This window comes from Notolepis coatsorum (assembly GCF_963971535.1).
Source record: "Notolepis coatsorum genome assembly, chromosome: 5".
In the NCBI taxonomy this organism is placed as follows: Eukaryota; Metazoa; Chordata; class Actinopteri; order Aulopiformes; family Paralepididae; genus Notolepis; species Notolepis coatsorum.
This window is the reverse complement of record NC_140169.1, coordinates 5,156,512-5,171,992: the sequence shown is the minus strand read 5'-3', so window position 1 is coordinate 5,171,992 and position 15,481 is coordinate 5,156,512. Positions and strand designations below refer to the sequence as shown.

Below are 15,481 nucleotides of genomic sequence, written 5' to 3'. Positions count from 1 at the left end.
ATAATAATAATAATAATAATAATAATAACAAAAACAACAACAACATTAATAATTAGTCTAAACAAATTAACATGAAACTGTAAAACAAAGTGACATTAATGGTTTTATGAAATTGAAGCTATTCATTTAACAAACGTCTACAATAACCTTTATTCTTACCTATTGTATTCAGTTTTACTTTACTGTCCCGCAAAATCTGCATGCTATCCTGCATTTGGTCACAACACTACAAGCCTTCTGCCTTCTATAACGCGGTAAGGATATAACCCTTCATTCAGAAAACCATTGCATTATATTTCTGGAAGCAACCGTTTGAAATAAACGGCATGTTGAGGATACGCTCATTAATCTCTTTGCAACAGCTTGAGGGCAAATCCCTCCATTTAAAAAAATGAAAACAAACAAACTAAACAGAAAACAACTTTGAGATGTGTGAGTTTTATATGGATATAACTGAACAATCATTTTGTATAGCCTACATAAAAGAGTAAATAACCATCCCTAGCCTGTATGTAAATGGTGCATTTTTATATAGCGCTTTTATCCAAAGCACTTTACAATTTTGGTTCCTCACACGCCCTACCCAAAGCTGTAAGGAATGTGAATCCCTACCCACATTCAAAACCACTCTAAAAGAGCACCTACGGGAGGCTGCAATTCGAAACTGGCCACCGTAAATGTCCAAACCCCCCCAACCCCAGCCCCTCCTAATAGACAGTCTCATCCCCACTGTATGTATATATTCTCTTCCCACCGTATGTATATTTCTCTCCCACCCACCCACCCCCTCCTAATGTACAGTCTCCTCCCCACCGTATGTATATATTCTCTCCCAACCGTATGTATATTTCTCTCCCACCCACCCACCCCCTCCTAATGTACAGTATCCTCCCCATCATATGTATATACTCTCTGTCAGGATCTATGGGTAACAGTACTGTATATTTTCATATCATATATGTCACAAATGTAACAGTACTATATACCTGTATATGTCATGTATGTCCCTATGCCATAAATGTCATGATGTTATGTATGTTGTGTATGTCATAAATGTCACTATGAATTGAAAATGGGGGACCCTGATGTAAACAAGACAAACGTCTTTCTCTGGTCTGCATCCCCTTAACAATTGTGTGTATTGAGCCGTACTGTATTGTACCCATTCTGCAATCTGTTAAATAAAGTGTTCATTCATTCGGAGCACACGCTAACGACGAGACGACGAGGAAAACAGAGCCACGAGCGACACGGCTAGCAAACACGACCCAGACCGAGCGAACGGCTAACAGCGAAGAGACTATCATGCGCAGAGGAGAACGTTGCGGTAGCCAACGCCGAAGGTACGGGACCAGCGTTAACATGCCGGCTATTGAGAAGGCTAACGAGGCTTCACCAAGGCCACAGGACTGTGGAAAGAACCGGCAGACTAGGCCTAGCCCAAAAACAAACGGCCCCAAAACTGTTGGAAAGAAAAATGCTAACCTCACACAGAAAATAGACTGCATACTGATTGGAGATTCCACAACAAGGTATGTGGAGATGGCAAACACAGAAAATATCTGTCTAGACAATACATCTGTGAAAGAGTTTGGCCGAAAAACTTCCAACACTAATCAGACCGGGAATAACAAAAATTGTCATTCACTCTGGATCGTTTGACATCCTGCGAAAGAAGACTGGCACAGAGACTTTGAAAGACGATTTCACACGTTTAATGAACACACTAGACAAACATCAGTCTGTGTACATAGACACTGATGTGTCCATCAGTGGACCAATTGCATGCTTTCGCAGAGGACAAGAAGCATTCAGTCGACTCCTAAATTTGTATTCATGGTTAGGGGCTACATGTCTTGTACACGGCCTGAAATTCATTGACAACTTCAATGTTTTCTGGAATAACCCAGAACGTTTTCAAAGAAATGGCTTCTTCCCAAATCGCTTAGGTTCAAAGCTCCTAGCAGCAAACATGCGTCATGCCTTGATGGCCTCCAAGAATATTAAGCTCATACCAGCACGAGAGATAGTCATGAAGGACACAATCTCACCACGAAGTGCAGCAGCACAAGGCGTCCCCCCCCCCCCCCCCCCCCCATATCACACAAGGCCATCTCGTCTGATCAAATGTCCCCGAAAGCACAGTACAGTCAGTGCAGTGCAGTATAGCACAATTGCCATGCCATCTCTCAAAACATACCAGTAATCATAACCAGCCAATGGCATGTTGAAAAATATACACCATCAATGCGTTTACCTGCTATTAACCTCAGGGCCATCACGGTCAAGCCAAAGCAGACCTCCTCTAAAGAAGTCCAACAAATAAAATTAGCTTTCCTAAATGTCAGATCACTGAATAATAAAACATTCTTAGTAAATGATCTGATTAAAGAAAATAACTTAGATTGTATCTGCCTAGTAGAGACATGGCTAAATAATGACACAGCTACATCAATAATGATAGAAGCTTGTCCACCAGACTTTTTTCAAATACCCAGAAAAAATAAAAGGGGCGGAGGAGTTGCAGCAATCTTCTCCTCAAAACTCTTGTTTAGAATCACAGAACTAGGCGAGTTCATGTCAATGGAATATCTTGCCATTGAACTAAAAACAGAATCAACTATTATTGTCACAATATACCGCCCGCCTAGACACTCACCAATATTTATACAGGAGCTCTCTGAACTGATCTCACTATGTGTTACCGGATATGATAAGGTGATCCTAAATGGAGACTTGAACATCCATTTTAATAAGAAAACAGACTCCAAAACTATAGAACTAAAAAATCTACTGGATAGCTTTGACCTAATACAGCATATAACAAATGCAACTCACAGGCTTGGGAATACACTAGACTTAGTTATAACAACAACTGGGCTAAGCATAACAAATATCTCAATAACTGAATTACCTCTCTCCGACCATCACTGTATATTTTTTGATACTCAAATAACCCTTACTAAAACAAAAAAAGAAATCATAGTTAAAAAGAGGCTCTTAAACGACAAAGCTGAATCAAAGTTCATTGATCTTATCAGACTACATGAACCACACAATCATGACAGCTCTCTAAATGAAATGGTAGAAAATCTCAATGATGCAATGTCATCTATATTAAATTCTGTCGCCCCATTAAAAACTAAAAAGAAGAAAACTAGAGCCTCGCCCTGGTTAAACTATAATACGGTCAACGAAGAAAAAAGGAAATGTCGTGCAGCAGAGCGAAAATGGAGAAAAACAAAACCCACCATATGCTGTGATATATACAAAAATGCTTTAACTGCTTATAATAAAACCATCCGCTTAGCAAGGAAAGATTACTTCTCTAAAATCATTACAGAAAATGCTGGAAACTCCAGAATCCTCTTTTCCACTATTAATGTACTACTCAACACTGCCCCTACACCTCCTCAGTCATCAACGGTTAAGTGTGAAGAACTTGCACTATTCTTTAACAACAAAATAACCTTGATCAGGGCCAGCATTACTCATGATGGAAATAAAGCTGATTGCGGCAAACCGTGCAATGTAACCATGAGAAGTTTCACATGCATCACATTAGATGTACTCTGCAAAACTGTCTCAGAATGTAACTCCTCCACCTCAGACATTGACCCTATACCTACAGCTTTCTTCAAACAGGTATTTAATAGTGTTTCAAGTCCTGTGCTAGATATCATAAACACTTCCCTTAGGACTGGTATTTTCCCGGATGCCTTTAAAACAGCAGTTGTAAAGCCATTACTAAAAAAAACCTAACTTGGATAGTAATGAAATGGCAAATTATCGTCCAATATCCAACCTACCATTCATTAGTAAAGTACTTGAAAAGATAGTTTCTGTTATGGTTTGTAACCGACCCCAATCGCACAACACAAGACAGGTATGAGAGTAAGCCAAGAACTGGGCATTTATTGAATAACAAAGAAAAACGGCACTGTCCCTTTAAGGGAGAACACAAATTACTGGATAACAAGAAGGGAAAGGTACAGTGCCTTTAAGAGGCGAGCTGGCTAAGGGGAAGGCTAAGGGAAGGCTAACGGAAGGGCTAACGGAACAGGGCCGGGGCAAGGGACAAGGAAGGAAACAGGGAGGACTAGGAGGAACTGGACAGGGAGGACTAGGAGGACTAGGAGGAGAAAACCAGGGACAGAGGCCCGCGGAGGCGGGCTGGGGACAGGGAGGACTAGGAGGACTAGAGTGGGGAAACAGGGACAGAGGCCCGCGGAGGCGGGCTGGGGAGAGGGAGGACTGGAGGGACTAGACAGGGAGGACTAGGAGGACTAGAGTGGGGAAACAGGGACAGAGGCCCGCGGAGGCGGGCTGGGGAGAGGGAGGACTGGAGGGACTAGACAGAGAGGACTAGGAGGACTAGAGAAAAACAGGGTAAGGCCTTGGAACAGGGCGAGGGCTGGAGCTGCATACTGGGACAGAGAAAACAGGGTAAGGCCTTGGAACACAAGCATTAATGAATGTTGCTGCTCTGCAGCTTCTCCCGGGATGGTTCGTCTGAGGAAGCAGACGGTGGACGTCAGAACCGCTCTGCAGATCTCTCTCGGCAGATCTCCGAGGGTGGTAACCGGGACCGAGAGGGAGAGAGGGAGCGGGTTAGGTCAGAGTTCAGTTGGGAACAGAGCAGGTGACAGGAGAGGTGACTTGTCCCAAAAACAGAGTAATCCAAGTGAACAGAATCTTCTGTGTATATACACACTGTGAGTGAAGTCCCAAAATACTAATCCAAGTGAATAATATCTTCGGTGAGTATACACACAGTGAGCGATGTTGAGGCCAAAGATTATCCCAATGAACTATCCAAAAAGCTGACGCTGGGTGAGTAACAGTCTGACAAAAAGCAGGATATCTTCAGTGTCATTAAACACACGAAAAACGAACAGGATCAAAGACAGTCATAAAAACTCACCCAGGCGCTGTGCGTAAAGAGAGAAGGATCAAAACGGGGCGAGCGCGTCGCCACGGGAAACGGGTTGTCCAAGCGGAGGTCTGAGTGGTGCGCGACTGCTTGGAGTACGCGCCGGTACGGAGGGCGCATCTGGCGCGGAGGTCTGAGTGGTGCGCAACTGCTTGGAGTGCGCGCCGGTACGGAGGGCGCATCTGGCGCGGAGGTCTGAGGGGTGCGCGTCTGCTTGGAGTACGCACCGGTACGGAGGATGCATCTGGAGTGCGTCTGAATGCGCGTCTGGGGTGAAGAGCGCGTCTGCGCGGAAGAGCGCGCCGGCTCGGAGAGACGCATCCTCCCGTAGAGTATTAGGAAGCGATGCGCGTCTGGAGTGAAGAGCGCGTCTGCTGCGCGGAGGTCTGGATGCGCGTCTGCGCGGAAGAGCGCGCCTGGCTCGGAGAGACGCATCCTCCCGTAGAGTATTAGGAAGCGATGCGCGTCTGGAGTGAGGAGCACGTCTGCTGCACGGAGGTCTGGATGCGCGTCTGGGCGTCTGCTGCGCGGAGGTCTGAATGCGCGTCTGGGCGTCTGCTGCGCGGAGGTCTGGATGCGCGTCTGCGCGGAAGAGCGCGCCTGGCTCGGAGAGACGCATCCTCCCGTAGAGTATTAGGAAGCGATGCGCGTCTGGAGTGAGGAGCACGTCTGCTGCGCGGAGGTCTGGATGCGCGTCTGGGCGTCTGCTGCGCGGAGGTCTGAATGCGCGTCTGGGCGTCTGCTGCGCGGAGGTCTGGATGCGCGTCTGGACGTCTGCTGCGCGGAGGTCTGAAGTGGAACACTGGAATACCTCCCGTGGAAGTTTTAGAGAGCGCAGTCCAGTGTTTCCTTTCAGGCAAACGGAGACAGGAGGCGAAGGCTAGAGTGCATCTCACGCCGGAGATGAAAGCAGCATAAAACAGACAGAGAACCTCCCGAAGGAGTCTTGGTGATAGGGATATGATACGGAATGATACGGGACGACCCGACAAGGGACAGAGGGGAAGAGCGAGGTACTTAAAGCCCACAGGGGAACTAATTAGAATAAACATCAGGTGCGTGAAGGTAATTGATACTTGAACTAAAAGTGTGTGTTCGGCACCAGACCAATCAAACACATAATGACAGGTAGTCCAAGGGTGTGGCTGCTGAGAGCAAACGAACGCGAGGGTGGGGGCTAGTGAGGTGAGGAGAAGGGAATTCAAATTGATTAACAGAAACCTAAAGGAACAGAGCAAGTAGGCTTAAAGGAACAGAGCGAGAAGGCTTAAAGGAACAGAGCGAGTAGGTGAGCAAAGGACAAAACCTCACAGTACCCCCCCTCCACGGGAGCCACCCGGCGACCCAAAAACACAGACAGAGGGGCAGGGGGAAAAAACAAGGCAACAAACCAAAGGTACTGGGCCAAGCCAGCAGGGGAAGCCACAACAAAAGTGGGGCTAGCAACTGTGGCAGGGTAGCCGAGGGGTAACTAGGGAAGCCGAGGGGTAACAAGAGGAGCTGAGGGGTAACTAGGGTAGCTGAGGGGTAACTAGAGGAGCTGAGGGGTAACCAGAGGAGCTGAGGGGTAACCATGGTAGCTGAGGGGTAAGTAGGGTAGCTGAGGGGTAACCAGAGGAGCTGAGGGGTAACTAGAGGAGCACCGGGAAAAGGGCTAGCAGAGGGAAGGTAGCTGCCAGGGCACTGATAGCTACAGGGCCTATGCTAGCTGTACTGCTACATCAACATAGAGGCTGCGCTAGCTGCCGGAGCTAGGCTAGCAGACAGGGCTGGAACAGGGGCACTGGAGAGGGGAACAGGGAAGGGGCTAGCAGAGGGAAAGGGTAGCTGCCAGAGCACTGATAGCTACAGGGCCTATGCTAGCTGTACTGCTACATTAACATAGAGGCTGCGCTAGCTGCCGGAGCTAGGCTGGCAGACAGGGCTGGACCAGCATGAGAGAACAAGCTAGCTGGAAGGACAGTCCTAGCTGTGGGGAACTGACCTTGCTAGCTGAAGGGGCAGTCCTAGCAGTGTGAGAAAACTGACCTTGCTAGCTGAAAGGGCAGTCCTAGCAGTGGGGAAACTGACCTTGCTAGCTGAAAGGGCAGTCCTAGCAGTGGGAAAACTGACCTTGCTAGCTGAAAGGGCAGTCCTAGCAGTGGGAAAAAACTCTGACCTTGCTAGCTGAAAAGGCAGTCCTAGCAGTGGGAAAAACTGACCTTGCTAGCTGAAAGGGCAGTCCTAGCAGTGGGAAAACTGACCTTGCTAGCTGAAAGGGCAGTCCTAGCAGTGGGAAAACTGACCTTGCTAGCTGAAAGGGCAGTCCTAGCAGTGGGAAAAAACTGACCTTGCTAGCTGAAAGGGCAGTCCTAGCAGTGGGAAAACTGACCTTGCTAGCTGAAAGGGCAGTCCTAGCAGTGGGAAAACTGACCTTGCTAGCTGCAAGGGCAGTCCTAGCAGTGGGAAAAACTGACCTTGCTAGCTGAAAGGGCAGTCCTAGCAGTGGGAAGGCTACACAAAAAGTGGAGGCCATGCAGAGGGACCGGGTTAGCTGCCTGGGCATGGCTAGCTACAGGGCCTATGCCAGCAGCAAGGGCTGCATTAACATAGAGGCTGTGCTAGCAGCCGGGGCAAAGCTAGCAGACTGGGGCCCTGCTGAGGGACTGGGTTAGCTGCCTGGGCATGGCTAGCTACAGGGCCTATGCCAGTAGTAGAGGCCTAACAAGCTGCAGGGAAGCCAACAGGGCTAACAGGGAAGCTAACAGGGCTAACATGGGAGCTAACAGGGCTAACAGGGAAGCTAACAGGGGAACTAGAGGGAACAAACAAAAAAAAAGGCAAACTCAACCACACCGTCTGTGCTGGCTGGGGTCGTCGATTGGTCGGGTCGTACTGTTATGGTTTGTAACCGACCCCAATCGCACAACACAAGACAGGTATGAGAGTAAGCCAAGAACTGGGCATTTATTGAATAACAAAGAAAAACGGCACTGTCCCTTTAAGGGAGAACACAAATTACTGGATAACAAGAAGGGAAAGGTACAGTGCCTTTAAGAGGCGAGCTGGCTAAGGGGAAGGCTAAGGGAAGGCTAACGGAAGGGCTAACGGAACAGGGCCGGGGCAAGGGACAAGGAAGGAAACAGGGAGGACTAGGAGGAACTGGACAGGGAGGACTAGGAGGACTAGGAGGAGAAAACCAGGGACAGAGGCCCGCGGAGGCGGGCTGGGGACAGGGAGGACTAGGAGGACTAGAGTGGGGAAACAGGGACAGAGGCCCGCGGAGGCGGGCTGGGGAGAGGGAGGACTGGAGGGACTAGACAGGGAGGACTAGGAGGACTAGAGTGGGGAAACAGGGACAGAGGCCCACGGAGGCGGGCTGGGGAGAGGGAGGACTGGAGGGACTAGACAGGGAGGACTAGGAGGACTAGAGAAAAACAGGGTAAGGCCTTGGAACAGGGCGAGGGCTGGAGCTGCATACTGGGACAGAGAAAACAGGGTAAGGCCTTGGAACACAAGCATTAATGAATGTTGCTGCTCTGCAGCTTCTCCCGGGATAGTTCGTCTGAGGAAGCAGACGGTGGACGTCAGAACCGCTCTGCAGATCTCTCTCGGCAGATCTCCGAGGGTGGTAACCGGGACCGAGAGGGAGAGAGGGAGAGGGTTAGGTCAGAGTTCAGTTGGGAACAGAGCAGGTGACAGGAGAGGTGACTTGTCCCAAAAACAGAGTAATCCAAGTGAACAGAATCTTCGGTGTATATACACACTGTGAGTGAAGTCCCAAAATACTAATCCAAGTGAATAATATCTTCTGTGAGTATACACACAGTGAGCGATGTTGAGGCCAAAGATTATCCCAATGAAATATCCAAAAAGCTGACGCTGGGTGAGTAACAGTCTGACAAAAAGCAGGATATCTTCAGTGTCATTAAACACACGAAAAACGAACAGGATCAAAGACAGTCATAAAAACTCACCCAGGCGCTGTGCGTAAAGAGAGAAGGATCAAAACGGGGCGAGCGCGTCGCCACGGGAAACGGGTTGTCCAAGCGGAGGTCTGAGTGGTGCGCGACTGCTTGGAGTACGCGCCGGTACGGAGGGCGCATCTGGCGCGGAGGTCTGAGTGGTGCGCGACTGCTTGGAGTGCGCGCCGGTACGGAGGGCGCATCTGGTGCGGAGGTCTGAGGGGTGCGCGTCTGCTTGGAGTACGCGCCGGTACGCGGAAGAGCGCGCCGGCTCGGAGAGACGCATCCTCCCGTAGAGTATTAGGAAGCGATGCGCGTCTGGAGTGAAGAGCGCGTCTGCGGCGCGGAGGTCTGGATGCACGTCTGCGCGGAAGAGCGCGCCTGGCTCGGAGAGACGCATCCTCCCGTAGAGTATTAGGAAGCGATGCGCGTCTGGAGTGAGGAGCACGTCTGCTGCGCGGAGGTCTGGATGCGCGTCTGGGCGTCTGCTGCGCGGAGGTCTGAATGCGCGTCTGGGCGTCTGCTGCGCGGAGGTCTGGATGCGCATCTGGACGTCTGCTGCGCGGAGGTCTGAAGTGGAACACTGGAATACCTCCCGTGGAAGTTTTAGAGAGCGCAGTCCAGTGTCTCCTTTCAGGCGGAGACAGGAGGCGAAGGCTAGAGTGCATCTCACGCCGGAGATGAAAGCAGCATAAAACAGACAGAGAACCTCCCGAAGGAGTCTTGGTGATAGGGATATGATACGGAATGATACGGGACGACCCGACAAGGGACAGAGGGGAAGAGCGAGGTACTTAAAGCCCACAGGGGAACTAATTAGAATAAACATCAGGTGCGTGAAGGTAATTGATACTTGAACTAAAAGTGTGTGTTCGGCACCAGACCAATCAAACACATAATGACAGGTAGTCCAAGGGTGTGGCTGCTGAGAGCAAACGAACGCGAGGGTGGGGGCTAGTGAGGTGAGGAGAAGGGAATTCAAATTGATTAACAGAAACCTAAAGGAACAGAGCGAGTAGGCTTAAAGGAACAGAGCGAGAAGGCTTAAAGGAACAGAGCGAGTAGATGAGCAAAGGACAAAACCTCACAGTTTCAGTTCAAATAAATTCCTTTCTTGAAGAAAACAACATCTTAGAAGAATTTCAGTCAGGATTCAGAAAATATCATAGCACTGAAACTGCCCTCACCAAAATAATCAGTGACCTCAGACTAAACTCTGACGAGAATAAGATCTCCATCCTTATCCTGTTAGATCTCAGTGCAGCATTTGATACAATCGATCACGATATTCTAATCGATCGTCTTGAAAACCATGTCGGTTTCTCAGAACATGTGCTGGGCTGGTTTAAAACATACATCAGAGGGAGGAAATTCTATGTTAAACTAGGAGATCACATGTCTGATATATACGACAACAACTATGGAGTTGCACAAGGGAGTTGCTTAGGTCCTTTACTCTTCTCCCTTTACATGTTACCGCTGGGTGATATCATCAGAGAACATAATGTAGATTTCCATAGCTATGCGGATGATACACAACTGTACATATCTGCTGAACCAAATGCTACAGCGATTAGCTCCATTACAGACTGCTTACTTGGGGTTATCATAGATTCAGAACTGAACTTCAATTCTCATATTAGCAAAGTGACGAAAACATCGTTCTTCCATCTCAGAAATATAGCAAAAGTACGACCATTTATTAATCAGAACGATGCTGAGAAGCTAATTCATGCATTCATTTCTAGCCGGTTAGACTACTGTAATGCACTTTTCACAGGTCTCCATAAGAAAACCACAGAGTGGCTTCAGCTAATCCAAAACTCTGCAGCCCGACTGCTAACTAGAACCAAAAGGAGAGAGCACATTAGTCCAGTCTTAGCTGCTTTACACTGGCTTCCTGTAACATTTAGAATTGACTTTAAGGTCCTTCTCCTTACATACAAAGCTCTAAATGGACAGGGACCTAGCTACATCGCCAACACTCTAATAAATTACACACCAGCAAGAACACTGCGATCATCAGCTGCTGGACTACTAGAGGCTCTCAGAAGCAGTCAAAAGAGGATCGGTAATGCAGCCTTTATCAACTATGCCCCAAAACTATGGAACAAACTACCCCAAAACATCAGGGAAGCCAACTCGCTAGACATCTTTAAAAGACAGCTTAAAACCTATCTCTTTGCTCAGGCATTTCACTGATAGATATCTGCTACCACCTAGTGGCAAGAGGAAACATCAGGGATATCCTGACACAACTTGTATTTACCTGCACTATTCTTACCCTGCCTACTCTTATACACTGCCTATCAAATTCATGTGTCGGTTATTGCACTTTTTACTTCTTACTGATGACTATTTTTAAACTGAATCATTTTAAACTATTTTTATTATTTGCTAGATCCAAATGTGAAACACTGTGATTATTTGTTCATGCAATAGGTCCCACTATTTAGTATGGGTTCGAGTCCCTGTGATCTAATATCACTAAAGTTACAGTGTGGGTTCGAGTCCCTGTGATCTAGTATCACTAAAGTTACAGTGTGGGTTCGAGTCCCTGTGATCTAGTATCACTAAAGTTACAGTGTGGGTTCGAGTCCCTGTGATCTAGTATCACTAAAGTTACAGTGTGGGTTCGAGTCCCTGTGATCTAGTATCACTAAAGTTACAGTGTGGGTTCGAGTCCCTGTGATCTAGTATCACTAAAGTTACAGTGTGGGTTCGAGTCCCTGTGATCTAGTATCACTAAAGTTACAGTGTGTGTTCGTGTCCCTGTGATCTAATATCACTAAAGTTACAGCAATATGTACTGGGAAGTATGTTGGGAATTACAGGAGTATTACTGAATAGAGAGCCTATTAGGATGCTAGATCCAAATGTGAAACACTGTGATTTGCCATATCTTGCTATGCTCGCTCATGCCTGTTTTTTACTATTTTTAAACTGAATCATTTTAAACTATTTTTACTATTTGTGTTACTGAAAACTGTAAGCGGAGAGCCTATTGGGATGCTAGATCCTAATGTGAAACACTGTGATTCTACCTGTCTATCTTTTTATGCTCGCTTATGCCTGTATTTTTTACTGTTGTGAAGCACTTTGAACTGCAACCTCTGTATGAAAAGTGCTATACAAATAAAGTTATTATTATTATTATTCATTCACATTCACACATTCCTTCACACATTCACACACCGACGGCAGAGGGCGACCATGCAAGGTGCCAACCTGCTCATCGGGAGCAATTAGTGTCTTGCTTAAGGACACTTCGACACGCTGCCCGGGAGGAGTGTGAACCGAGAACCTTTCCGATTACCAGACAACTGCTCAACCACCTGAGCCACTATGTAAACAGCATATTTCACTTTAGTTTAGTATTATGCTCATAGTATTTTCAAACATAAAACCAATGTCACCTTAAGATAATTCCTTTTCTTAATCATTATTTAATGAATCAGTGTTTTTTTTTTAAATATAATTTCACACAAAATATCAATTAACGCAATAGCATACGCACTTCAGTAAAATGGGAGAATTGGTCAAGAGTCTCAATAACTTTGCAAGGCATTGTCATTCAATCATTTAGCGGATGCTTTCATCCTCTGTCTGTATTATGTGAGTCACGCCTTGCCGAGTGTGAGAATTATGTAAGCCACATATCAACTCAGGGGAGACGGTGGAGTGGTGTTCTCCACCTCACCAAAGAAAAACACCAAATAATAGAAGAATGGTGACACATTCCAGTTCCACACAATGCAGAGACATAGAAGCTACTCTGACGGCTTGTGGAGACTGAGTGCCCCGTTGAAACACTTTGACATTTCCATAGGTTCACCCGTGTTTTTCACATTGCTTTAAAAAATGCCTACCTGTACAGTTGGCTTTGTGTCGAGCCATCTTCTGAGCTCAGGAAATAACTAGGAGAAAAGATGTGAACCAGTTACTTGGGATCAGTTAATTCCCAAAAAGAATTTGAATACACAAATGTGGCTGGGGGAACTGATTCAGTCAGCATGAATGGACTATAGGTCAATAAAAACAATACACACAAAAAAAGAAAAGAAAAATTATTTCGATTAATTTAGATCGATTCTAACATTTTCAAATCGATGCAGTTGAATCGTCACATTAGAATCGATGCATTTCGATTAATCGATGCATCGTTACACCCCTAGTGTGAGGTGACTCATACTCACACAGAGTTGATGCTCTGATCATAGGCCAGGATTCGGGAAACCTCCCAGTTCCCTGAGGTGAGGTGGCGCACGTTCACTTCGTCCTTGGACTGAAACCCACGACATAACCATACAGTCATAATAACACCCCATAATAACCTGTGTAAACATGACCTCCCATGCCCCCATCCCAGACGCAACACAGTTTTTTCAGGTATACGCTTTTTGGAATGTCTTCTCAGAATTCTATCTTATTATTATTATTCTATCCTATATCCGTTCTATTGTAACTCGACCACTCTATAGCATGCTAGTAGTCAGTAGCCATTCCTCATGAGAATCTTCACATCTCAATATCTCAATAGTCCACTCTCATGCAAGATCAAACACCTGAAAGGGTTCTGGGTATGTGGTTCCACCCTGACTCCAACTGGAGCTGAGCAGAGTCGTGGTAACAGAGTCGTGGGAACAGAGTTGTGATGATAACCCTAGGAGTTGACCCTGAGTCTTCCTATAGGAGTTGACCAACAACAAAGCCTAACTGAATGTATCCTCTCCCAGTTTCACCTGTGCAGATACCATGGTGATGTGGCTGAACGCCCCGTGGCCACCATGTTTGATGGGCATGGTCATGAAGAGTATCGTCCCATCCTTGGAGAGTATTGGCTCTTCATTCTGGAGGTAAAACCAGGATTAATATTTATTTTCTTGTTATTGTTATGCAGACAGTGAGCACTCAAAGTAGCAGACAGTAAATACGAAGAAATGTATTATTCCCGTGGGGACACTGGGACACTCAAGGAAAGGGATATTTCACTTTAGTAGAAATTGTCAAGTTTCACCAGTCTTACCTCTCTATCTAAGGTCTCTTACAGGCAAATTAGTGACCACTGCTGTTCCTGTTGTCTGCTGACAACACCACCATTCCTCCCAGGTGGCAGGCTTCTCATTCACTTCCATTCAACCATTAAACAAACTACTACTGTTCAGATTTCAATAAACAGGCAATTATATTGTATGTATGAGTCAAATGTACGTGTTTGTTTTGGCATTTGATGTGTCTTTACAGATGTATTGCATTTGAAAAATAAAAGCAGATCCAGTCATTTTGTTGTAGGTTTGAGTGTGCTGTGTATCTTTGCCTTGCATACAACATTTAGGGAGTGGTTACCATGGTTACCTGCTGCCTTGCTGGAGGAAAGTGAGAAATAATAATTTGAAAATAACAACATTAGCAAAAAAGATAAGTACCATTGACTCCATTGAATATATAACAGAGAATAATATTGCTGTGTAGTGTGTTTATACTTCAGAAGTATAATATTTTGACTCGGTCCTCAAAATGAATATCAGTGAATGAGGAGCCTGACACGTGGGAGGAATGGTGGTGTCGACAGCAGACGACCGGGACATCAGTGGTCACTAGTTTACTAGTAGATGACTTTACATAGAGGCAAGACTGCTAGTTTACTAATAGATAACTTTAGATAGAGGCAAGACTGCTAGTTTACTAATAGATAACTTTAGATAGAGGTAAAACTGCTAGTTTACTAATAGATAACTTTAGATAGAGGTAAAACTGCTAGTTTACTAATAGATAACATTAGATAGAGGTAAAACTGCTAGTTTACTAATAGATAACTTTAGATAGAGGTAAAACTGCTAGTTTACTAGTAGACGACTTGAGATAGAGGTAAGACTGCTAGCTTACTAGTAGATTACTTTAAATAAAGGTAAGACTGCTAGTTTACTAGTAGATGACTTTCGATAGAGGTAAGACTGCTAGTTTACTAGTAGATGACTTTCGATAGAGGTAAGGCGGCTGATTTATGACAAGTTCTACTAAAGTGAAATATCCCTTTAACTCATTCAGCACCGGAGCTTAATCTGCGAGATGGCGCTAGAACGCCACCGCTTTAATCAATGGGGGGACTGCAAGATTTGCGAGTGCTTCAAATATATCTTAAATTATAGCTATGGGTCGATTATCAGTGAGTTGCGTCCAGTCAACATGTACAAAACGGATTGTTTTTTCATCTGTACATTTCCGTTTTATACCGTTTTGAATACGAGTATAGTTTTGGTGATTTCTAGTAATCCCAGGAAAAGACGCGATAATAGCCCTTAAGTGAAATACACAAAACAAACACGTTGTAATTTTTTCGCCTGATTATCGAATCTTCATGAAATCAACGCTAGATCATCATTATTATCCTTCCTCGTGCAAGCATGCAATGTGGTTTAGACCGGCGCCCCCCCCCCCCCCTCCTGCCACCAACAGCACACAGCCACACACAGAGACAGCGAAGATCGGGGTAGAAATAAATATCAACGATCAAATTTGCTTGTGGAGGTCCGTACCACATTACCGACTGTTACACACTGACGGGCGGGCGGGGTTACTGTTGAATGCCATCGTTGTATATACC

The 15,481-nt window shown here is 46.0% G+C and overlaps 1 protein-coding gene across 1 annotated transcript in view; it reads right to left on the bottom strand.

Annotated features, from left to right (window-relative positions):
• Nucleotides 1-15,481, bottom strand: part of LOC311229255 (inactive dipeptidyl peptidase 10-like) — a gene marked incomplete at both ends in the record, with an annotated part of 310,035 nt that overhangs the window by 113,343 nt on the left and 181,211 nt on the right. Inside the window, 3 exons of the mRNA XM_084315322.1 lie at nt 12,747-12,794; nt 13,074-13,162; nt 13,620-13,727. Coding sequence (XP_084171448.1) covers nt 12,747-12,794; nt 13,074-13,162; nt 13,620-13,727 — 245 coding nt within the window. The remainder of the gene's footprint in view (nt 1-12,746; nt 12,795-13,073; nt 13,163-13,619; nt 13,728-15,481) is intronic.